Raw genomic sequence first — 25,314 nt, 5'->3', positions numbered from 1 at the left:
TCATGTTCTTCAGATGAGTTTCTTTTTGTTAATGGTGAGGAAAAAGATACAATTCTTTTGTCTTTGCATATAGTAGGCATCCAATAAAAATCTGTTGAGGCAAACCAATTTTCCCAAGTCCTTGTCTTCTACAGTGAGCAGGGGTATCTTTCTTCTCTGAAGGGTTAGCATCTGTGGCTCAAAAATAAGCAGTATCATTATTTCTTTGGAATCATATATACAGTTTGTAGAATTTCAATATGTTGCCAAGACATGAGCTTTATCTTGTCTTCTCTGTAACCAGTTCTGGCACTGAACTGTGTAAGGGCAAAGCTGTGAATATGCAGGTGTACAAATGTCTGCTGCCTTCTGTGTTTTCATTGGTCCGTTAGGGAAGGCCCAGAGGCTTCTTTGTCTAAAAGGAAACCAAGGAATATTGAATGTAATATATTTAAATTTTAGGGAGATTCTTTTCAGATATGTGTGTATTTAATATATATTTATGTAATTATCTTTAAATATTCATATGTCTTTGAATTAAATGTAGACCTCAAAATTTTTTACTTAAATGAAAAAAACTTCATGAACTTTGGAAATTGCTTCAAAATTTAGAGATGTTTAAATTGTTAGTCTTTTTCCTCACATATTACATATTTTTCAAAATATTGTACTTTAAATCACCATATGAACTTAGACAATATAGTTTGAGTTCTCCACTCTTGAAAATGCCTACTTCCCCCATCTTCCTAATCAAAGCAATGTCATTTTCTTATTGCTTACAGGTTTCTAAAGTTCTTATCCTAGGATCAGGAGGTCTATCCATTGGTCAGGCAGGTGAATTTGACTACTCAGGATCACAAGCTGTAAAAGCCATGAAGGTGAGAAATCTTTGTAAGACTTAATATACTCCTTTAATGAGTCTAATTAGTATTTTATAATTTAGATTTATGATACTACTTCCTTTCAAAGACACTATAATTGATATCCTTAACTTTTCCTTACACATTTTATATTAAAGAAACTTTATATAAGGCAAAAATTTTACCTTTCTCAAACTTTTTTCACACCTGCAAATCAAGAACTTTAGCATGATCTCCAAAATTATCTATGTTGCCACCTATTTATACTGAAAACATAAAAAGCCGTATTTACAGATGTTGCTCATTTCTCTTGAGGCAGTGAGCCTTTAAAATATACTTGTCTTTTGTGTGAAAGAGGGGACTTAGGTTCTAAGATATTTTGAATGTTCTACAGGATACTTCCGGTATCTATGGTTGAAATGGCAAGATACAGTTGAGAGAGCAAAGGTGACAACGCCTTTTGTCCAAGCTGTAGAAGTTGTTATCTGTCACGAGGGGACCCAATTTCCCCACCTGTGACCTGGGCTGGGTGACTGGCCAGAATGATTTGGCAGATTTTCATGTAAAAGAGAGAATTCGATACTCATGTTGACAAGAACACCCTCCTGTTTCTTCCAAGTCTTTCAAAATCTCCCCAACCCTGTGTCATAGCAAAACAAGCTTTAGAAAAATTTCACTGTGCATATAACATATTTCTATTAAAAGGCTTACTTGTCATCTCTTTGGTGTCCTCATTTTCTTGGATAGTCCCCATTTTGGTGCTAATCAGGCCATCCAGTGGCCATGTGAGCTCTTCTGTGACTTTGCCTCTGGCTTTGCAGTATAAATCCGTCCACCAGAGACCTGGCTAGGAGAAAGCAATGCACTGAAGGTGGCAGGAAACTAGGACAACAAACACAGAAAAATAATTGGCCAGAATTTTTCTGTTTGCTTTATTCAGTGTTCTGTGCACAAAGATTTTCACCTGACAGATCTCTATTGAGGAAAACAGAATGCAGCCCCCAATTACCTAAGTCTCTTCCCATTTATTTTTATTTTTAATACTCTTCTCCATACATGCATAGGTGTATACACACACGTGTGTTTTGGTGCACATTTTCAAAGAATACTTTATTTCATTACAGTATGATTCAATTTCTCTTTATAGAATTAGAGGATGTCCAGTGGTTTAAATTGGTTAGAAGACAATGTAAGTGCACTCGGGGTTTATAAACACATTTAATTAGCATGCTTTTAAATTCTACTTGGTAGTTTTTTTAATTTTTAAAAAAATATTTAATTATTCTTGAGAGAGACACACACAGAGCATGAGCAGGGGACAGTCAGAGAGAGAGGGAGACACAGAATCAGAAGCAGACTCCAGGCTCTGAGCTGTCAGCACAGAGTCTGACATGGGGCTTGAACCCACAAATTGTGAGATCATGACCTGACCTGAAGTTGGCGGCTCAACCGGCTGAGCCATCCAGGTGCCTCTCTGTTTGGTAGTTTTATAAAGGACTATTATTTTCATAGCTTGTATTTTTTTTACATGCTTTACATTCATTAGGTGAAGTTATATATTTTAACTGAAGAATAGGAATTATTAAAGTATTGTGATTAATTAGGAAGTTAGTAGAAATGAATTTCTTAGCTAAATATTTAAAAGTGATTAGATGGTGCACATATTATAGCCAGAAAACTATATTAGAAAAAAGTTAGAAAATTTTATTTTAAACTATTAATTTTAATTATTAGTTTAATTAACTATTAAACTATTAATAAAATAGTTTGATATAATTTCGAAGTTTTCAAATGTATGAACACTCATCATAGTCATTTATTGAACCTTACCTATATAATTTGATTTATAAAAAATAGCTATATTCATTTTATACCACATTAAGAAAAATACTTAAGTCTGTCGTTGCTTTTCTTTAGTAGTTAGAACTTCTGTAAGTTCTATTGATGCCATGTTCTCAGTTCAGACTTAATTATCCAAATTCCAACCATATTTTAAATGCATTTGCTTATCTGTATGTATATGTTAAAAATTTTTAATATTACTTTTTAAAAAATACTTGCTTGAACTCTTGAGAGATGACTCATACTGAGGGAAGGGCATAGAATTTGAATCATAAAATGTGGGTTAGGGCCCTAATTTTGCCATTTATCAACTATAAGATCTTTGACAAGTCATTTAGCCTTATTGAATGTCAATTGTTTTCATCTGTGAGACAGAAATTTATCTTGTAGTCTTGGTATAAATATCAAATAAATTAATAGAAAAGTATATTATAAAATTTAAAACACCATTTGAATTTAAAGTAATATGAAATATATTTAATACTTTATGCAGGTCCTCCCTGAAGGGCATGTAGGGCTTTCAAGGATGATTTTTATACTCTCATCTGAATATTTTGTTGATGTTTAGAAACATTCAAAATTGGCATGGTCATAGGCAAAATAATAATAGCCATATGGCCATATTTTACAATAATTATTTTGCTAAGTCTCATGCTCATCCTAGTTTATAAAGCTATCATACTTCAAAGCTTACATGAAGAATTATTTTTGAGGTATTTGTAGATGTGAGAAATAAGATAGGGCTGTGAATACTTTTACACACGCACACCCACACAGAGAAATTTTTATTTTTTGCCACCTTGTCATTTTCTATTAATATAATATATATACAGCATAGAACGCTCTTTGTTGACACACTAAGGCCTGAAAATCTAAAAACATGGAATCCAGCAGAAGGTGCTCAATGCTTCCAGCAAGGAAGCATATCATCCTGCATTTTAAATGTACACTCCATGTTTGTCTCTGGCAAATATTGTTAAGGAAGGCTTCTTTGATGTTGCCTCTGGTTCTATTTTATAGCTTACTAATTTTTAAGTTTTTAAAATATTTTATTTAGTCTTTTAAGGTCAGTTGGGCTATAAAGTTCAGAAGCATTTGTAGACCTTTAATCAAATTCTATAGACATTATCTTAAGTTTTGCTTGATGACTCTAGTGGCAAAGAATTCAGGGTAAACATCATGAGGAAGCAAGTTCTTTTTGTATCGTTTATTTTCAAGCAATTTTTTCCTTCCTTTCACCAAACGTTTGTCTTCCTTTTTCTTCCTAGTTCTGTTACTGCTATCTATAGCCCGCGAATGACCTATGAGTTTCGTTACCCAATACAAACCCTCCATTTGAATATGGTCATTCTCTCTTCAGACTATATGTTCAGATTCTGGGCCCTTTTGTTTTTTCCAGGAAGAAAATGTCAAAACTGTCTTGATGAACCCAAACATTGCATCGGTGCAGACCAACGAGGTGGGCTTAAAGCAAGCAGATACTGTCTACTTTCTCCCCATCACCCCTCAGTTTGTCACAGAGGTCATCAAGGCGGAGCGTCCGGATGGGTTAATTCTAGGCATGGGTGGCCAGACAGCTCTGAACTGTGGTGAGTTCTTTTTAATTTAATTGCAGTTTCAGCCCATGCATTTCTGTGTAATAGTTTTTGTTTGAATCCAACAAAACAATTATACTCTGTGTGTTCATAAAATCTTTTCTTTCTTTAATGTGTGAGGAAGCTGTTAGCAAACAGCCACCTGAAAATGTCATGTGATAAATATTCCTGGTTTATTTCGCAGAACAGCTGAGGTACAAAAAGAAACCTTTTACTTGAATGCTCTCGGGTGGCCAAGTGAGGTCTCCCTCCTCCATTTCAGGATTTTGCTTTTCTCTGTTACCAGTGAAACACAGAACTATCATGAATAAAAAATGAGAATTAACATTGATTAAATGCTTGTGCCCTCACGTGTTGGCTCTGTAGCATTTGGCTTTCACATATATTTTCACGATAACATAGATTAGTCTCTCTACTATCCCTTCATGCATCTGCTGAGTCCAATACTCTGTTCTTTTTATGGTTCTTCATATCTTTGGAACTAGATAATGAATGAGAATCTCACCGGTTAGTTGGGGTAAGCAGTTGGTGATGTAATTTATAAGTCAAATATAAAAATCTTAGCCAAAGTTAGATGGCATGCTCAATGGAAACACTATTTTGATGATTCTTAACCCATATGGAGATCTACATCACTAGAATTATTTAAATAAGAGAATTTCATTATAGGAATGGACCATAGAAGGCAAGGGAAGATACTAAAATCTAGAAGTTCTCTATATACTATGATTTTTATTAATAAGGATAATAGAAATCCTGGGAAGAAGGTGGTATAATAAGTAATAAGTATAATAATAATAAATAATAAAAATAAAATGTTTTGCTAGAATGTCCTCAGAATTTTTCTTTCCATTTTTTTCCCGTTAAGTACAATTTTATTGGGGACTCCAGTGGCTTTTTGGAGTTCATTTTAAGGTTAAAAAAAAGTTGTATTCAGGTATCTGTTAAGAAAGATTTAAGAGTTTGAGATTTTAAAACTTGCTTATATTTCGTTCTTCTGTAGGAGTGGAACTATTCAAGAGAGGAGTACTCAAGGAGTACGGTGTGAAAGTCCTGGGAACCTCAGTTGAATCCATTATGGCCACAGAAGACAGGCAGCTGTTTTCGGACAAACTAAATGAAATTAATGAAAAGATTGCTCCGAGCTTTGCAGTGGAATCAGTAAGGAATCTTTATTCTGTAGAAACAAGGCAATTATTTGTCTTATATTTAGAAGGAGAGTTATTTGTCATGACTGAAAATAATAGTTACATTATTATATTTGCATATAATTTCTTCCAGACGTGTTAGTATCTAAGAGACTTTGTGTATTAATTACAGCCTTCCATGCTATGATATTTGGAAGAGGTATTCATATTTTATGAAAAAGGAAGCAAATACCAGAGGTAAAGTGGTTATCAATGGTTGAAGTGCCACTGAATATCAAATCTCCTGAATTAAAACAAAGAACCATGAAAAAAATTAAAAAAAAAAAAAGCTCAGGTTTACAAACCAAACCAAACCAAAACAAAAAACAAAAACAGAGAAAAAAACCTCAACAAAGAACTATGTCAGCTTACATGCCAAAGTGATTTTTACCTTCTTCCTGGGATCAGTTACACATCTCGTTGATGCAAATGACCTGCAAATGGGAAATGATTGGATTGAAATTTTCTTGTTAGAATGGAATAAACATTTACAAGTGAAATTATCTAGGAAAAAAGCCATTGGATCTAATCAATAAGATTCATGACTGAAAAACTGTAGGTTAGATGTTTGAAGAGGATAGATTGCTTTGTGTTTTTCTTAATCATTTTCTATCCTAGCCTGTGCCTATTGATAGGCTATTATGAGGCCAAGATCTCTATATATTTATCCCTGACTTTATTCCTGATTCCAGGCATATAGTCAGTGAAGTGAGGATCTTGGAGACAGTTTTTGATGCTACTTCCCCATTGCAAAAATAGGCAAATCTTGAGGGGAAAAAAAAGCAACTACTGCAGGGGCAACTAAAATGGGCTGTGTATGTCTCAGGAAAGAATGCTCTCGAGTACATATAATGTTGCAGAGCTGTCAGTCAGGAATGGTCCCAGGATAGCTCTGCTGAACATTGGGAAAGCTCCTGCCATACATTTATTCTTTCATTGCCAGATTTAATTATGTCCTTGCTTCCTCAGGATGCGAAACAGGCATATGGGAAAGGTGTAATTACACTCCCATTGGTAGTGTAATAATATTCCATGACAGAAAAATATAGCCACCATATGCAGTATTCTGTAAGTTTAAAAAAATCTACGCTTCTGGGACTACTCTCTGACTGAACTTGAAAAATGAAAACTCTTTCTATATAGTACTCCTAATGGCCTATTGCAGGAATATCAAGGTAGTTTCAGCGGTAGAAATCCTTGTATCATGAACAGACGAAGGCTTTTAAACTGAATTTAAAAACTCAATATGGCTCCCATTCTCAAATTAATGAGGATTATTTTAGCTTTGGCCATTGTTTTGTTTTTTATATGGCAAAATAAAATTTACGACTAAAAGGTAAAAGAATACTTTCAGTGGGTATGAAAAAAAATCCTAGAATTTTACTTAAAATTTGTAAAACAACACTTGTTTTTCAGAAGGGAATGAAGGAATAACACAACATTTCTGTAGTCATTCTTCCCAAAGAAACTGATGTACCTGAACTTCTAGACTCTGTTGGTGTTATCTTTTCCGCTAGTGTGGTCAGCTTTTCAAACCTTCCGTTTTTCTTGTTGTTAGATTGAGGACGCTCTGAAAGCAGCAGACAGGATAGGCTACCCCGTGATGATCCGCTCTGCCTATGCCTTGGGCGGGTTAGGCTCAGGCATCTGTCCTAACAAGGAGACCTTACTGGACCTCAGCACAAAGGTATGTATTTTCGCAGACCAAATTCTTACCAATCAAGAAAACTGATTTGATAAAGTCTTTCAGTTGGAGAGAGTTATGTTGATGAGAAATGACTTCTTCTCTAGTAAAACCACTGTCATGTTTTCTAAAAGCATTGTCCAACAGACAGAACCTTTGTAACGGAAATGCAGTGCAGTTATTTACAGTGGAACACAGCAGTAGCCAAATTTCTTGCTGAACTCTCAAGGTTCTTGCTACAACTTTTTCCTCCCTGCTTATGTATGCTTCTTTTTATTAAATAAGGAGTTTTTTGTTGATTGTGTGTGTGTGCTCTCTTCTCACTCAATAGAACGATGCCTGGCGATATGGGGTCTCAATAATTGCTTGCCGAACGAATGAATGTGCAGTCAAGAGACCTGTGTAACTTACATGGTGGTCACGGAAGTGAATCGGGCAGAATTATAAGAGCTATTTTTGGGGGTGCTGAGTAAATACCAAGCACAGCTTATATCTATCATGACTAACTTTTCAGAGTGATGCAGCCCTTAAGGTCTCAACATAGGATTTTGAGAACAGATAAATAAAATTAAATACATTTAGATAACTATAATGACAAACTTAACTGTCAACAAGTTGGATTTAGTGTTTCTAAAGTTGCCAAAAGAAACCAAGAAAAGGACAATATATCAATATCAATATTTCTTATTTCCATTCTGGACTTCTGAATCCTGAATTTAAAGAAAAGACAGGTTTGGAGAAAGAGTTTTTTTTTTTTCTAGCACTCTAGATCTTCCCAATATTTTTAGTATTAGTTACCTCATTAATACTGCCAGTAGTGACAATGTGTACTTACTCTCTATTAAAAAATATTTTTTTACAGTACAAAAAACATTCTGGATACTGAATTGCTTAAAAACATTTATAATGAAAGCAATTTAGTAACGGGATAAATTTTAATGATTTACAATTCCTCTAAAATAATTTGAATGGCATTGAATGTTTTTTTGTTGAAAACCTAGCTTTTCCCTTGAGAATAATTACTTGTATCATTCTCTTGAGATTATATTTAGTACCTTCTAATGCAGAATCTGCATTAGCCCATGTAGGTCTCAACGTTAGTCTTTTTCATAAAATCCGAGACTGGAAAGAAGGAAGTTGAGGCAACTTCTCCTTTGATGTCAGCTGTCCAAACATCCAGCCTGATCTATTAGAATGCAGAAAGCTTTCCCAAATCCATACCCGTTGTTTCCCAGATTTCCTCTTTTAGCATGCAATCCTAATGACAAATTAATCATTATTAAATTGTTAACGCTGGCTACAGTTTCCTAACCACTTTGAAAACCTCATCATAGGCAGCTGTGGGGACAAATGTGTTTCATTTTCCATTGCACATGGTAGATCTTACAGTGTTGACGGAGGTTAAACAAATAGTGTTGAGACACATTAAAGAAAAACTAGCACTGAGTTATTATTTCATCATGTTGCCTACTAATAAATTGAAACATTTTGCAGTACTTTCCTCGGTTACTATCTCTTCCTTTCTCACTGCCATCACAAACTGAAAACATTCTGAGACAAAGGGACATTTCTGGCTTGGATTTTCAGCCACCAAATGTCCTAAGGTCAAAGACTGCCTCTTTCATATTTTCGGTTCAGTATTCTACCCACCAGGCGTACTCAGTAAATATGAAATGATAATTATACTAATTCATATCTGTTTAATCAGGCATACATGATATATGAGTCAGGGTATTTAAGCACTTAGGCAGTGATTAACCATAATAATAGTTGCATATGATTCTTCTAATTCCCAAGTTTCGTATGCCATCTTGGCTAACTGTTTACAACCATCATTATCTCCTTTCTTCTCCTCATCAACATCAACTGACTTTTATTGTGTATGTCACAGTACAAAGCACTCTCAGCTATTTTAGTGAAAACTGGAGTCTTTAGACTTATTTTTCCATATTTATTCGCACTTATCACATTTTCTGGTTTCACAGAAGCCTTGCTGCTGAAATAATTCCATTTCCCTCTGCCTGATTGCTCAATTATTTTCTCTTTTTCCTAAATTAGTTTGATTTAATGTCATATCAGCACTTTGAATGGCAAGCCTCAATAATGTAAATCAAGCATATTCACTGCAGGATGCTATTCCTAGCACCTCACTGATTTTCTGACACATTGTGCCTTCTGGAGCATTGAGGAGGAGTGAGACTAGGCTTCAGACCATGAGGCTGACCAGGCTTCAGGCCAGGGCATTGTGCCAAATATCCATGTTTAAACCATAGCCTTTCCTTACTCTTTGGTACTGTGTGTCATCAATTTCTAGGCCTTTGCTATGACCAACCAGATTTTGGTGGAGAGGTCAGTGACAGGTTGGAAAGAAATAGAATATGAAGTAGTTCGAGATGCTGATGACAATTGCGTCACTGTTTGTAACATGGAAAATGTTGATGCCATGGGTGTTCATACAGGTAAGCAAAGAATCTTCAGGAATTATAGTAATGCCCGTATTCATGCTTCTGATGACCCATAGCCACCTTTATTAAGTTCTTTCCATCAAACTACTATTTTTAGGTAACAGACTGGTGATAATATTTTACACAAAATGGTATTTCACAGTATTAAAAATAATCTTACATTCATTTTGATCTTCATAAAAACCTTGTGAAGTAAGACAGATATTATTCTGATTTCATTTGAGGAAGAGGTCAAATATAAACAATGCAGTGATGGTAAAATCTCTAAGACTTGGTGTTGAGAAGTAAGAAATGAGGTTAAGACAACTGAAATCAGATGAGGGTATTAGTTATCAAGTGACTGAGAAAATAGCCACAAATAATAGAAAGAGGTGAAATAGGTTTTTTAGGAAGAGAAGTTAGTTAGACAAGAGGGCAAAAATGATGATAGGATTTAGAAATTCTAGCTATGAGGCATGGTGGAATTTTCAAGAAGAGGGTTGATAATGTGGAGCTGGAATTCAAGAAAGGGAAATAGAAATAAAGAAGCTGATATAAAATCATTGGCAGGCATTGGTATGAAGGAAATAATTGAAGCTGGAAGTACAGACTATGTTTTCAAGGACATAGGCATAGAAAGAAAGACAACAGTGTCAATGACAGAACTTGGGAACTGTTTAGATTTACAGTGCAGGAGAAAGAGGAAAGGTTAGTGTTTAAGAAAAAGAAGAGAGTGTTAGAAAGAAAACCAGTAAGCCAATATAAGGAAATAGTTTATAAAAGAGCTTTGGTTTTGGTTATATCAAATGCTATGAAAGGTCAAGAATTAGGATTTTAATGTGGGGTTTTCGATATTTAAGTGGTCAGTTTTAATGCAAAGTTGGTTATGGGAGCCATATTGAAAAGAATTACATGGCAATGAGAGAGATGAAGAATTGGGAAACCTTAAAGAAGTTTGGTCATGTGAAAAAATAAGAGAGATGTTCTTGTGATTAGCAATGTAGGGGGAGGGGCTTCTTGAGCCAGTAGAAGTCTGAGAACATTTGTGGGCAGAAGGATTGGTGACTAAAGATTCATAGATCAAAGATACAAGAGCTATGATTAGAGAGGAGTAAGACAATGGGAACGGATGAGATGTGGAAAACAAATGAATGAGTCAGTCTGGGTGAAGAGGAGATAATGTTTATAGATGGGAGAACTTGAGAGAGAGATTTTGAGATGAAGAGAAGGGAAGTTGAAGAAGTTAATGTCAACCTGGTAAGTAGATGACTTGATAGCTAGATGAACCTGGGAAAGGTTAGAGGGGTTCCTGTAAGTAATGTGTCAGAGCAATGCACTGCCTTGAGACAATTATTTTCCCCACCAACCCTTAGACTAATCCATGTTTTGTATTACACAAATAGATTAAGTCACTAAAGTTAGTTATTTAGATGTGCTACCAAATAACAAGTGTTGCTTGGATGGACAGGTGATTCAGTTGTTGTAGCTCCTGCCCAGACCCTCTCCAATGCGGAGTTTCAGATGTTGCGACGTTCTTCAATCAATGTTGTTCGCCACCTGGGCATTGTGGGCGAATGCAACATTCAATTTGCGCTTCATCCTACCTCAATGGAATACTGCATCATTGAAGTGAATGCCAGACTGTCCCGAAGCTCTGCCCTGGCCTCAAAGGCCACTGGGTAAGATCAGAATGATTGACCATGTGTTTGCATATTCTTCACAGATAGTTTTGGAAAACTGACAGCTAGTGGGAGACTGTGCTGCATTTACAAGCTATAGTCCCCATTTCTGTGTGCTGGCTGCAAATCATTTAGGACCCTAAGGACATGGTTATTAATGAGCTGCTGCCAGATTGAAGCAAATGATATTGCTTGCTGGCTTTGTTTGCTGGCTAATCATAAACTAATCAAAACCTGGGTGGTCAAAGCAGGCTGCGAAAAATCTGCTTCCTAATTGCACTTTGCAGGCATTGTTAAAAAGTGAAAATCAATTGTTAAATTTAGTCCTCATCTGGTTTCCTTCAGGTGTATAGTAAATGGCAGGCACATGGTATAGTTTGCTTGACTCAAGCATTCAAGAAATTATTTTATTTCAGCAAAACTCCACAGGACCAAATGTAGGTTTTTTTCTTTTTGGATAAATGTTGCAACCAAATAAATGAATTTGCTACCCATTTAAAAATGGCTGGCAAGCATAAATGGAGGGAACATTAACTAATACCTTTTGTTCTGTTAATATATTTAGCACATGGCATTTAAATTACATGGCATTTAAGTGAACAAAGTAATTACCTGTAAAGATTTCTTTTGTAATATGGCTAACAGTGATGCATGGAGTAGTGTTGCTTTAAGCAAGAGTCAGGAGACTTGAGTTCTCCTTCCAATTCTTCTACTGACTCTGTGACTTTGGGTGTATCATTTATTTTCTCTAATCAGTTTTCTCATCTGTCAGATGGGGGAGATATATTGAAAGACTCATATATAATTCTATAGTTCTGTGAATCATTTTCTCAAATATAATCACCAAAACTATCCAGTGAAGGCCCTAGAGTATTAGTGTTTTTTTTCTTTGATTGATTGATTGACTGATTGATTTTGAGAGGGAGAGAAACAGGGCATGTGAATGGCAGAGGTGCAGAGAGAGAGAGGGAGAGGGAGAGAGAGAGAGAGAGAGAGAGAGAGAGAGAGAGAGAGAGAGAGAGAATCCCAAACAGGCTCTGTGCTGTCAGTATGGAGCCCCACATGGGGCTCAATCTCATGAACCCTAAGATCATGACCCAAGCCAAAGTCAAGAGTGGGTCACATAACCAACTGACCAACCAAAGCACCCTTCTAGAGTGTCAGTTTTGTAAGGAACCCCAAGCTCAAAAATAATTTGGAGACTGAGCAAGGACCCAAACTTTCAATTACTATATTGTTTGGCCATTGCATACCCCATAGTACCAGCTAACTCCACTGCCTTCCGAGGGGCAGACATGTGTATATCTTTTCAAAAGAGTATTTTTCAGATTCTTATCTTAGTGGAGGCTATACACAAGTGAGCACTTTATCAAGGAAGCCATTGATTTTGGATTAAAGAGGTGAAGAAGGTGGCAGTTGTAGTCCTGATTGTCAGGTATAGAGAGTGAATTCTTTTGTGATCTGTGCCTCTCTACTTTATCATGACTCACATTATTTTATAAGTGGCTATTAAAGCTTCATACAGATCAGAGAGCCAAATGTGTTTTATACCCTGATGTGGAATAATACCAGAATTTCTAAGAAAGAGCAATTTTATGTTTTAGGCTGTTTTTAACACTTATTGCTGAAAGAAAAAAAATCTCCTCCTTTGTAGCTACCCATTGGCTTTCATCGCTGCAAAGATTGCCCTAGGAATCCCCCTTCCAGAAATCAAGAATGTTGTCTCAGGGAAGACGTCAGCCTGCTTTGAGCCTAGCCTGGATTACATGGTTACCAAAATTCCTCGCTGGGATCTAGATCGTTTTCACGGAACATCTAGCCGAATTGGTAGCTCTATGAAAAGTGTGGGAGAGGTGAGTCCTTCGTTTATTCCTCTATTTTATTCTTGTGCTCAGTCATTTGTCAAATCCTTTGTTTGAAAGTCTTAGGGTTGTCTAGATACTGGGATCTTGATTGGTGGCTATAAAGGAATTTCATTTCTTCCCTAGTGTTTCAACATCTCTCTGTTAACATAAGGCATTTGTTACATGGCCATTTAATGGATCTTAAATGCTCTTGTTTAAAAGAAGAGGCCATGTAAGTTGATGTACAATGTGTTTGAATATATGAAAAAATGTATTCACACACACATATAACTGAGTTATAATGTATTTATAAACAAATCTAGAAAATAACATGATATACAATGGTGTACCCAAAAGACCACTGGACTTAGGCTAAGAATTCAATTTTAATCTATTCACACAAATTGTGGCTTTATCCTCCTTGACTTCACTTTATGTATCTCTAAAAGAAAGGGGCTGGACTAGACAGTCTCTCATGTCCCATCTAGCTCTAAAATTTAAAATTGAGAAGAGCCTCTTACATTATATTGAAATGGTCTAAGCTTTTAGGACCCTTAGATTTTTCATAATGTCCTTTTTATATTATTTGAAATTAAAATTAGCTTTCAATTATTCCATCTTCAAAGATGCAGTGCTCCTCTGTGCAGGAGGAAGGAAAAAATTCAGATCTCTGCCTCTGGCAGTCCACCTTCCCTTCCCCACCGACGAGTTTATTTCTTCCTGTATCCAGTTGGCTTGGCAGAAGTGGAGAGAGCATGAGCCTTAGAACTAAATGGGCTTGGGTTTTACTTTTTGGTGTTGCCACTTACTTAGATAGAGACACTCATGCAAGACACTGGTCTTCAGGTTTTCCATCAGAAAATTGGAGATGATAATACCTAATTTGTGGGGTTCTTATGAGGTTTATGATTAATTCATGTAAATATTCAGTAATGTCTTTTAAGGTAGATTCATAGTGCCTCCCCCCAAAATGTATTCTTTTTAAAAACATTTTATTATGTTTATTATTTTTTAAATTTTATCTAAATCCAACCTAGTTAACATCTAGTGTAATAATGATTTCAGGAGTAGAATTTATGATTCATCAGTTACATATAACACCCAGTGCTCATCTCATTAAGTGCCTTCCTTAATGCCCATTGCCCATTTAGCCCATTTCTCCACCCAATACCCCTCCAGCAACCCTGAGTTTGTTCGCTTATTTAAGAGTCTCTTATGGTTTGCCTCCCTCTCTGTTTTTGTCTTATTTTTCCTTCCCTTCCCCTATGTTCATCTGTTTTGTTTCTTCAGTTCCACATCTGAGTAAAATCATATGATATTTATCTTTGACTTATTTTGCATAGCATAATACACTCTAGTTCCATTCACATTGTTGCAAATGGCAAGATTTCATTCTTTTTGATCATCAAGTAATATTACATTGTGTATATATACCACATCTTCTTTGTCCATTTTTGTCAGTCAATGGACATTTGGGCCCTTTCCACAATTTGGTTATTGTTGATAGCACTGCTAGAAATATTGGGGTGCATGTGCCACCCCAATAAATATATTCCATCAGTATTATTGTCATTGTTTATGGGTAGAATATTTGATTACAAGCAGTATGCATGAATCTCAATCCCTATGATTGATTGATCTACCATCTATCTTATTTTATCTTGTCTCTGTCTCTATATGGCCTAAATATGGAAACTGGGCAGATTACAGAGCAAAGAACTATTTATGACATGTTGTTCTATATTGGCCTTCATTTGTCCTACATTATAGATTATAGCCTATCCTTAGACCAGCCATTGCAGAAATGATGGCCACTAATCACAGGAAGTACAGCTTAACTTCCATCAGTAATGCAGGAGAAAAGAAAAAAAGAGAGATTTTACTGATCAGTCATATTCATGTATGAGAGGCAGAATTATTACTGTTTGAATTTCCTTAGTTTCCAAGATGTTAATGCAAGATTTTAAAGTAATGATAGATAAGGAAAACTTGACCTTTTAAATTAAAATGTCCTTCTAGTAGTGGTAAAAAACCAGTAGTCCTTGATAGCTGTTTTAAATCTTACTTTTTCTATTATGCTTCAAGGTGCACAAGAGAATTAGAACCGAAATGTCATGTAGTTTTGTTGGTAGTGTTTCTGTCAAAATAAACAACTGTTATTTAGTTTATTTTGTGGGAAGTGTCCCTTTTCACATTGCTCACAATTAAATTTATAGGCCAAAGAATATGAGGTAATTTTTGTAATGTTTTAGGGGTTATTATCTAAGGGATTTTTGTTGTCAGTGAATATTTTACATCACACACTTAGTTCAACTCAAGTTAGGAAACGTTTTTTGAGTTCTTCCTACATGCAAGATGCTGGGAGAATAAACTAGTGAATAAGATGTAGATACTTGTTACATATTATCTGCAGTTAGTAAGTTCAGAATACATAAATAGAGCCAAATATAATATGAATTCAATTGTGGTAAAAGCTAAAATACAGTATTCACATACAGGTACTTTGAGAATGTGCTAGAACAGGGTCAGGGAATCGGGTTAGGGCCATGTCAGTTATTCCACTGAGAAATCATGAAATTGTCACTTAACGAAGGAGAATCTTAATAATATAAAGTATTAAAAAGCACAGAATTTGAGCAAACACAGTTATGAACTCCTTTATTATTATATAAGTATGTTTATTTTTCTTTTATTGAACATATTCCATATACCATTATATACAGCATACTTAAAATTAATAAAAATTTATGATGAATTACTTATAGAACCAATTACTTTATGGCCAATTGTTAAATATATAATACCTAAAAACTGTATTCAGTATTCCAGAAATGCTTTCCTAATTTGATAGTACCATAAAATATCTTATTTCTGGGAGTCCTTCTCACGCTTAGGCTAGCAAGTCTAAGAACATATTGTGTAAGCTTCCAAATAGCACCACGCCTCACAAGTTGTGTATCTGAATTGGACTAACATTTTATTTATCTCTGCTATTGAGAATCTTCCTACCTCTAATTAAATTTGGGGCAGCGTGAAAGGTTATCTGTTTGGCTTTAGTGATCTTTGAATATGTATCTTGTCGCACAGTTGACATGAAGATTTACCAAACTGACATTAATGGGAATTCGGGTCTATCTGAGGAATCACGGAAGTATATTGAAGGCAGCATTATCACTGTTATTATTTTAAATTGGAGACCAAAACGCATAGCAATCTATTATTCCGTGGAAAGGCTCAAAGACAGTATTTATCCACTGAAAAGAACTGGGTGTGCTCGATGGCAATTTAAGTTTAGTTCTGACTTGTAATGTGTCCAAACTGATCACCACATGGTTTTCCTAACTGATTAGTGTACAATCAATTGTAAAGATTGTGGAAAAACACATTGAGTTTGTCATGGGGAATTTAGTCTCTGCCTACATTTAAAATCTGAATCTGTCAGTATTCATTACGATTCTGAAGATTTTATTAATATTAATGCTTAGTTAAAAAGAAAGCCAACCTGTCTTGGATAGTGACTGATAACCCATTTAGAAAGAGTTTTGTGTTTGTGTTAATATATGTCTGGTTCCTCTTCATTTTGTTTTCTATTCTAAGGAACATCTTGCATAAAGGCAAGATTTTATTAAGGAAGGATCTATATGCTCTGGCCACGTACTCCTTATTTTAATATGGTTCAGGGCAGGTGCAGGCAATTTCCTCATCAGTCTCAGCAAATAAAGCTAAATTTCCTATGTTGTAAAAGACTGACCTTATATTGTTAAAGACTCACTACATCAAAACCATGGAGAAAAGGAGAGTGGAAGAAAAATAACACCTAATTTCGAGTAGTGTCATTCCTTATGTTTTTTTGTTCCTAAGTCTTTCCTGAAAAATATTCCATTTCTGGGTTCTGTTTCAAATTCAAAATATATAAGCTCTTTAAATACAAGTTCTTAAATGTGCATTACAGGTCATGGCTATTGGCCGCACCTTTGAGGAGAGTTTCCAGAAAGCCTTACGAATGTGCCACCCATCTATTGACGGTTTCACTTCCCGTCTCCCAATGAACAAAGAATGGCCATCCAACATAGACCTCAGAAGAGAGCTGGCTGACCCATCCAGCACCCGCATCTATGCCATTGCCAAGGTAATATGGGATAAGGGGCCCAGAGCTACTGTTTTCTTCAGAATATAGTCAGCCTGGACTTGAAAATAAAACTGAATCACAGAGTGGTTGTGAATTCAGGGATTTGGGGGGAAATTTTTATTCTTTTCAGTAATATTGTACTGGAGACTTCTGTGGCTTTCTTCTGGTTATTCTATAATTAATCAAATATTACCACCCTTTTAAAATTTGATTTAAGCCTAGACTTAAGGACATGTATTACAGTTTTAAAGGATGATCACAGAGATAAAATGTTCCTCCCTTTTGGTATATCTCTTATCAATACTCTCAAGTAGGTATTATCATTTTGACTTGCTGTTTCCTATCACTGTCATTACTTGTCCCTCGAAAATGTATAAAATTGTATTTTAGAGAGGAAAATGCATAAAACAGTATCCTTTAGTATATGCTACCTCAGACGAGAATAATCTTTATTTGCTTCTTTTTCTATGTTTAAACAGCAACAACTATAAAGATCTTCCATGATTATAGGCTTTTTTTGTGTAATTATTTTATTGGTATTACTTTTAGACCAAAAAAGCCCCACATTTCTCACTTCTACCCATGAGTTCCCTTTTATGCAAATTAAATGCCATTTTAATCTCCTTTCATGTTTACTATGCGTAGGGTTTTGAAGTTTCAGCTCATCTGATTTTATAAAAGGTGACTTGGGCAGCTGGGATCTGACCGGTTAGAAATCCCTGAATGGCTTTTTGACATTTAAGGAAGCTTAAGCATTAATCCTCCAACAGTATCAAACCACACTGACTCTACAAAGCCCCACTGACCATTTTATATGTGCCTGCGCTTATGTGGAATGAGCTGATGAAAAATATGAATCTTGCCTTTAAAGAAGCCGTCTTTGTAATTTGCCTTTGTGGCAACGGAAAAACGCTGTGAGTGATTTTGAACTCACTGCACCTTTAACGTCCACGTGTTAAGAGTCCTGCTGAGAGGGGAGAAGACAGCGAATGTTTCCTTCGCTGCATATACTGTTAGACTCTCCTCACCTTCATGGTTACTAAATGCAGAGTAGTAAGTTCCATCGAAATTCTGGTAGACGCTGGTATCTTTTGATGGACATATCCTAATGCTGAGTTTCACGGAAATAGAGAATTGACAGCGTTCTGCGGGGGTGATGGTGGTAACGACGGGTTATTCCAGGGAGCCTTTTCACCCTCTTTACCGTTCTTATTTACGTCTTTTGTTTAAAAATAGCATTCTACTGTATCGTACACGCACACACACGCAGACACACACACACACACACACACACACACGATGTTTTTTTCCCCAGACAAAGGGCAGTAAATGGATTTTTTTCCGTAAGCCTGGTCATCATACTTCTGCCATTTTGAGGCAGATGAAAAAGGCAAGTATTTCCAAGTTCCCAGCGAGGCTGTTAAGCTCAAACAAATCTCTCATTCTTTCCTAATGGACTTATAAAGGATGAGAATTCTGGGGAAATGTGTGGAGATTCTCTCTCGCAGAGCACCCTGTGTACGAGCAAGAAGTGCAGGGGCTGAGGTGTAAATTATTGTCTGCCAGAGCGCCGGCAGAAGGAGCTGATTTCTGGGTGTTAGAGCTCATCATTACTGTTCATTTCCACAGCAACCAGAACTTGGTGGTTTTGACAAAGAGCGGAAGGGCTGTGCAGGGCTGAAGGGGAAAAAGAATGAAGGGAGCCAGTAAATCTTCGCTCGCTTTCATGATTCTTAGAAAAGGGCAAGTTGCTCAGAGGCCCGGTGTTTGCTGCAGTCTTATTTCAGGATGACTGGATCATCACCTCTTTTGATTTGGGGAGAATACAGGGCATTATTCTTGATTTGGAAAACATTAGAGTAACCTCAAACTTGTTTGGGGTCATTATGAACTTTATTATAGCCATGTGACCTGGCAAAGCTGCAGCGCTTGAAGATGAAGTCCTAAGGTGGCAGGACCTGGCTTTCGGTTAGAAACTGTGGATGCGACTTCCTCCCTGGGAAAGGACTCTAGGATTCTAGGTCCTCCGCCAATTGAGGGTGATTAGTGTGTGTGATTGTGTGAAAACTTCCTCTGGTCTGTCAAAAGTGTTGCTTAACTTGGGATTCTATCCCCCGCACAGTATTGATGGCCAACAGCCAACTGTGCCTTTAATCAGTTGGAAAATAAGACAGAATGGTCCTTGGGACCACGGCTATGTACAGGGAGAATAAAACAAGAGAAATATAGACTTAAAATGAACATGCCTTTGAGTATGCCCATTAAATATCATCTTACACGAGTCAACAGAATTATGAGCTGTGCTGTCTTTCAATACTTCTTATCATTGTCTCTCTGATGCTAGAAATAAGTGAAAGTTTAGAGAAAATTAAGTCCCTGTGGTTGAGATACTTTAGTAGAATTACTAGTTTCATATATTTATTAATGGGATTTAAAAATATGGTGTGCCATTCCTAGAATATGTTATTTTGGAGCATTAGCTGGTTATTATTTTTTATTGAGTATAAATATATATCTAAAAACAGTAAAGAATAAGAGTGGACATCTTTTGAATATCAAGGTTTGGGTTTGAGTTTACTTCTTCTTTCAGTTGCCTTTTCTACTTAGCTTAATGACCCGTAGTTGTAATTTTGCTTCTGAGAAATTGCTAAAGTAAGCTGGAGGAAAAAGCTGAGCTGCCTATCAGAACAGAAGTTATTCCTACATTGTTTTGGAATATTTTAGGATTCTGTAAAATGCCTGTCTTAGCACAAAAGTCATAGTAACTGATTCAAAATAATTTTTTGTGTGTGTGAAGTCCTCTCTGAGGAAATGTTCTAAAGAAATAACACTAAGTCAGATCTGACCCATAAATTCTCTCTCTGACCGGTTTGTGTGAATGTGGAATAAGGTGATTAAAAATATGGTATTTGCCAAAGGGTAATTATCCAAAATACAATTAAATGATCATTATATTGATTCTAGATTTTCCTACCAAGTTGGCTTAACTACAATTTCAAGAGATTCTCTTTAATCCCAAAGAGATGTACCAAATGTAGACTAGAATTGTTAACATGGTCACATAAAGAGCAGGGACGGAGCCTGTTAGGGGGACCTTTCTGAGCACACACTGCTCTGATTAACTCAAGGCACCTCCTTGGTATGCCGTTTGTGGATACAGTTGGCAACATCAGTAGGTTTATCGGGAGGAACATCAACAATACGACGTCGGTTCCATTCTGGGTCTATAGCCTCGGGCTCTCTGAGTAACAGGGAGAGGAGTAGGTGCTAGAGGTTTTCAACCAAATAAGACACTTATATGTGCCAATGAAAGCGTGTCTTCTTCTTTTGGCAGGCCTTGGAAGACAACATGTCCCTTGATGAAATTATGAAGCTCACATCCATTGACAAGTGGTTTTTGTATAAGATGCGTGACATTTTAAACATGGAAAAGACACTGAAAGGGCTCAACAGGTAAGGCAGTGTCTTCTGATTTGCTCCAGACCTTTCTGTGCAGATACTCTCTTAGCCTCAAGCATTTGGCCAGAATTCTGCTTCAGTGACGTAAATAGTGCCAAGGTTGGAAGGCATTAGCCATAGCCACAAGAAATGTCAGTTTTAGGTGTTTACCTTGTGAAAGGTATCTCTTAATATTCTTAACTACCTTGAACCCCTACCACTGCCATCAAACATAATATTTTTATTAACTATTTTGAAGTCATAAAAATTGGTATAAATCAATGAATCCATGTGCTGTTTAACTTAACAAAAATTACCTAGAGTAAAAATTTATCCGTCGAGGCACCTGGCTGCTTCAGTCAGTTAAGCATCCAGCTTCGGCTCAGGTCATGATCTCACGGTTCGTGGGTTCAAGCCCCACTTTGGGCTCTGTGCTGACAGCTCAGAGCCAGGAGCCTGCTTCAGATTCTGTGTCTCCCTCTCTCTCTCTGACCCTCCCCTGCTCACGCTGTCTCTGTCTCTCAAAAATAAAGAAAAAACATTTAAAAAATTTAAAAAATTTATCCATCAATAATTAAATGAATAACATTCCTATCTTCAATAACATTTCTAAGTTCTGAATTCTGTTTTTCTCTTTTAACATCAACCTACATATTGCTGTATATTGATGGACAAATGTATTCCTCTTGCATTTTACTGATACTCTTTAACATTGGGACTTCCAGTTCAGCATACAAATAAGCCACATTCAAGTTTCTGTTAATAGATTCTTTACCTCTCACTAATTTACATTTTTATCTCCTTCATGGCCAATTATTTTTAAAATTTCATTTCATGTTCAGAATATTCTGATAATGTCAGTGCTTTAAAATATACTTTTTAAAAAATTTTTCATGAGAAGACCGTTTGTTGGGGGCACCTCAGGCTTATGAAATCACAGACAGGTTTTAAACATGGATCTTTGATAAGAGGAACATTTATTACCCATCTAAGGAAGACAGTATAATCCTCTTTAGCTTCTCCCTTTAAGAGGGTTCGGAAATATACTATTATTAGAAAGAAGTCTCACCTACAAACCTAGGTATATGTTTAGAGAGAGGAAACTTATGTTTGTATAAAATATTCTCAAATGATTTGAGAAAATGTAAAAATGCTAATCGCTTCAACTTTTTGTTGAAGATAGGTTCTCAAAGGCTACATCTGTAACGTATCATTATTGTGTCTACCTAATCAAGATGCACACAAACGGGGCAAAAATAACACTTGATTTTCTCTCTGAGCAAAATGAGGTTCTTTTTCGTCTATTGAACAGTTGCTCACAACAAATGCTTGATTTTTAAAACTGGGGATTCTAATCTGCCAAAAATGAAACTAGCCATGGTTGCCTATAAGTCATCCTTTCTAGGGATCACATAAAATGAACAGTAGATAGCAAATATGTTAAGAATTGAGCCTATACATTCATCTTAGAATTTTGCTGACTTGAGGTTTTCTTTCTTGGTTTATGAGGCCAGCAGAACTTCCATGTTGAATTATAGTCTGTTCCACAGTTTTCAGTTTCAGACAACGGATTGCAAATGCCTAGGAAACCACTCCAATTAAAACCACATGAGGGTGCTAGAAACTTACAGTATGCCAGTCACAGCAGGAGGAGACCTGGGGTGAAAAATAGCAGATATATTTGTGACTTAAATTTTCACTCGATATACATCCTGATTTGGGGACAAATTCCACGTTTCAATGGAATAGTTTTTGTTACAACCAGAAAGCAGGTTGAAATTCTAACTAAGCAGTAATAAGTGAATGGGTGATAGTGAAAAATGTCCTTGGAGGATTAGACCCATACTGTTATAGATCACTTATAATATCTTATGACTTCCACATTCTGTTGCATTTATTTGCTAATAATTTAACATTTTTAGTTTCTGTTTCCTGACGTAGGCATATTTGTACATAGTTATATTTTCTATTGTTCATAATGATCAACATTAAAAATTTTTATATAAATCTTTTAATAATTCAAAAGATTCTAAAAAATTATACATAAAATTATCTTTCATTTCAAGAACTCAACAGGTGTTAGTAAACCTAAATCCTGAATTCATTATTTTCTGAATGATACTTTACTTTTTAATTCTTTTTTTTTAAGTGTTGTAGATGCACACACATCAATTTGATAATGGTTGTTATTTAGAAGTGTTAGGTAGATTTAAAAAAGACTAAATGACCCCTGAAGCCACCTGTTTCAGTCATTCTGTGGTACATAGAGGTCTAAAGTTGTACGGATGTCATCCCTGATGGAGTGGAAGTGTGTAAGACTTAGGTTTAATTGTTCTATTTTGATTATCTTCACCATTACCCTGAACTATGATATCTCCTGCTTTTTCACAGACCTCTAAATATCCAAAAAGGCTTAGTCGTCAAGGCAGATACTGCTCCAACAGTAATAATACCTCTCTATTAGCAGTTGGCATTATATAGCTGAATTACATATTGCCAGTTTGCAGAAAGTTTACAAAGATTAGTTCTTTTTCCTTTGCATTCATCTGTGGTTCACTTTGTTTCAAAATCTCAACTGTTCCAGCCCAGGAAAGGCTGGCTTTTGATGTGGGCCTAGGAAGTAGCTATTAATTTCATATGATTTGAGATGGCTCCTAAATTCTCTTGCTTCAATGTATTTCTGGTGCCAATGTGCCTGGGTTCCTTTGCATTCTTTTTAGGTCCCTGGGAAAATAGGCAATGAGATCTCAGCTGGGAGAAAAGGAGAAACCTAAACATAGGACAAAGTATAGAATGCTAGATGTGGTTTAAGTTTCATTTGGTTCCTTTCTCGTGTGGTGGAAAGAGCATAGACTAAGGAGCCAGTCGGATAGATAGGTGTGAAGTCTTCCCCACTGCGGATTCGTGGGTATGTGGCCTCCCTCACTTCTCTGGCCTCACATTCTTTCTGCTAATGTCTGCTTTACAGTTTGGTTGTGAAGCTTAAACAAATATAAATGTAAAGGACACCTAGAACATGATGAGTGCTCACAAGGTTTTCCCTCTGAAAATGAAAATACTACTTATTATGATGAAGAGTATTTTGTGATTTTAGATACATACATTGAAAGACAATTTTTTAGAATCACAATTTGCATTTGCTTATATATTTTACAATCTGTCATTTCTTAATCTTCTTTATGATGCATTGTCACCATGTTTTAAAACCAGATCTGTTTTTTAAGAAAAGCAATGATAGCTACAGATGCTATTCTTATCACAAGATCAATAGCACTCCATTATGCTAATGAACAAAAATTCCCACTCTACAGTTGTTAATCATGCTAAAATTCTTCTAAAATCCAATAAACACGTTTACTAGCAGAGGGTGAGAATCTCATTCAAATTGATGGCCAGGCTATGACTGGTTTTACATATAGTCATCTGAAATGAAGTTCAGAATTTGACTCCTAAATGGAATACACCCACATATTTAGTACATATGTGAATGCCCACAGACATGGGAGGCAGGACAATTATTGTAATGAAGCTGGCATTATGGGAATAACTGATGAGCTTTCCATTTCTGATGTCTGTGAGAAAGTGGAAATTATAGGAATTCCTTTCCTTGAAGGGTGGATGAACGTGTATCATGCTGAGGAGGATGTATGAAATCCCAGCCTTTTTTAGGACTGAGATATTGGACCAGTGTTAGAATAATCAGCCCAGCGTCTCTGCTGCAAATGCCTGCTCCCATCAGAACTCAGTTTGCCATCTCCAGTATATGAGCATAGCAATGGCAGCCCTCGGGAGACTTCCAGAGCAATAGCCATTCCTACCAACTTAGGTGATAACCATCATTCAGACAGCTTCAGCAAAAAAATTTCTCTTCCCCACTTGAGTTCACTGACTTTCTCCTTTTCCTCTTAAACTGTTTATTGCTGCCCAAGGGCATGCTAGGAAAGTTGACTGTTCTAGGCAGTTCCCCAAATTTATAAGCTGGTGTAGTGGCATTAATCGACCTAGAGTGATAATATATTTTGCAGTGGATTTCTTTAGGCTTTGAAAAGTTTCTCTTTATTCAAAGTGATATGAATTATATCATGTAGGAGTCCAATGTCTGTTATGCATATGCATTGGGATTTAGGTGTTTAATCTATTAACTTCACATTACTGGATCACATTCCAAGAAGTTTAAGAAAAGTTGAATCTGTCAGAATTTTTAGTGGAACAGCAGCATTTGCATAAGCTCTAACCACTGGCCTTTACAACTGAACTCTCCACATTTTAATATGTCTATTTTCTTCACACTTGCTCATCTTAACCAGCACTGACTCTTTCACATGTAATGCTCCTCCCATATAGCATTTTCATAAATGCTCAAGACAAGAGAAAATATACTTATTTGGATCTATTAAAAATTAGAAAAATCTCACCTGTAATCCTTTCCTCCATTAGCATATAGATAGATTCAATTTTGGTCATGCAAATAAATCTGACCTGCAGGGCAGAAGTACAAGGACAATAAATCAAACGTCAAATGTCAAATGTCTTCATCAGCTAGGTTCTTCTGATATAGTTGATCCCTTAGGTAATAAACGAGTGGATTTAGAATTATATCTTTTAGTTCAGAAACTTGAGCCTTCATTCAATC

At 36.1% G+C, this 25,314-nt stretch overlaps 1 protein-coding gene across 1 annotated transcript in view; it reads left to right on the top strand.

Annotated features, from left to right (window-relative positions):
* Positions 1-25,314, top strand: part of CPS1 (carbamoyl-phosphate synthase 1) — a 122,904-nt gene that overhangs the window by 41,888 nt on the left and 55,702 nt on the right. The window contains exons 13-21 of the mRNA XM_029932930.1: positions 762-857; positions 4,081-4,270; positions 5,280-5,437; positions 7,022-7,150; positions 9,462-9,606; positions 11,060-11,270; positions 12,925-13,123; positions 17,067-17,243; positions 20,578-20,696. Of these exons, the coding sequence (XP_029788790.1) occupies positions 762-857; positions 4,081-4,270; positions 5,280-5,437; positions 7,022-7,150; positions 9,462-9,606; positions 11,060-11,270; positions 12,925-13,123; positions 17,067-17,243; positions 20,578-20,696 (1,424 nt within the window). The remainder of the gene's footprint in view (positions 1-761; positions 858-4,080; positions 4,271-5,279; positions 5,438-7,021; positions 7,151-9,461; positions 9,607-11,059; positions 11,271-12,924; positions 13,124-17,066; positions 17,244-20,577; positions 20,697-25,314) is intronic.

Source organism: Suricata suricatta, chromosome 3 (genome assembly GCF_006229205.1).
Source record: "Suricata suricatta isolate VVHF042 chromosome 3, meerkat_22Aug2017_6uvM2_HiC, whole genome shotgun sequence".
NCBI lineage: Eukaryota > Metazoa > Chordata > Mammalia > Carnivora > Herpestidae > Suricata > Suricata suricatta.
The sequence above is the reverse complement of the archived record's forward strand: the minus strand, read 5'-3'. Positions and strand labels throughout refer to the sequence as shown.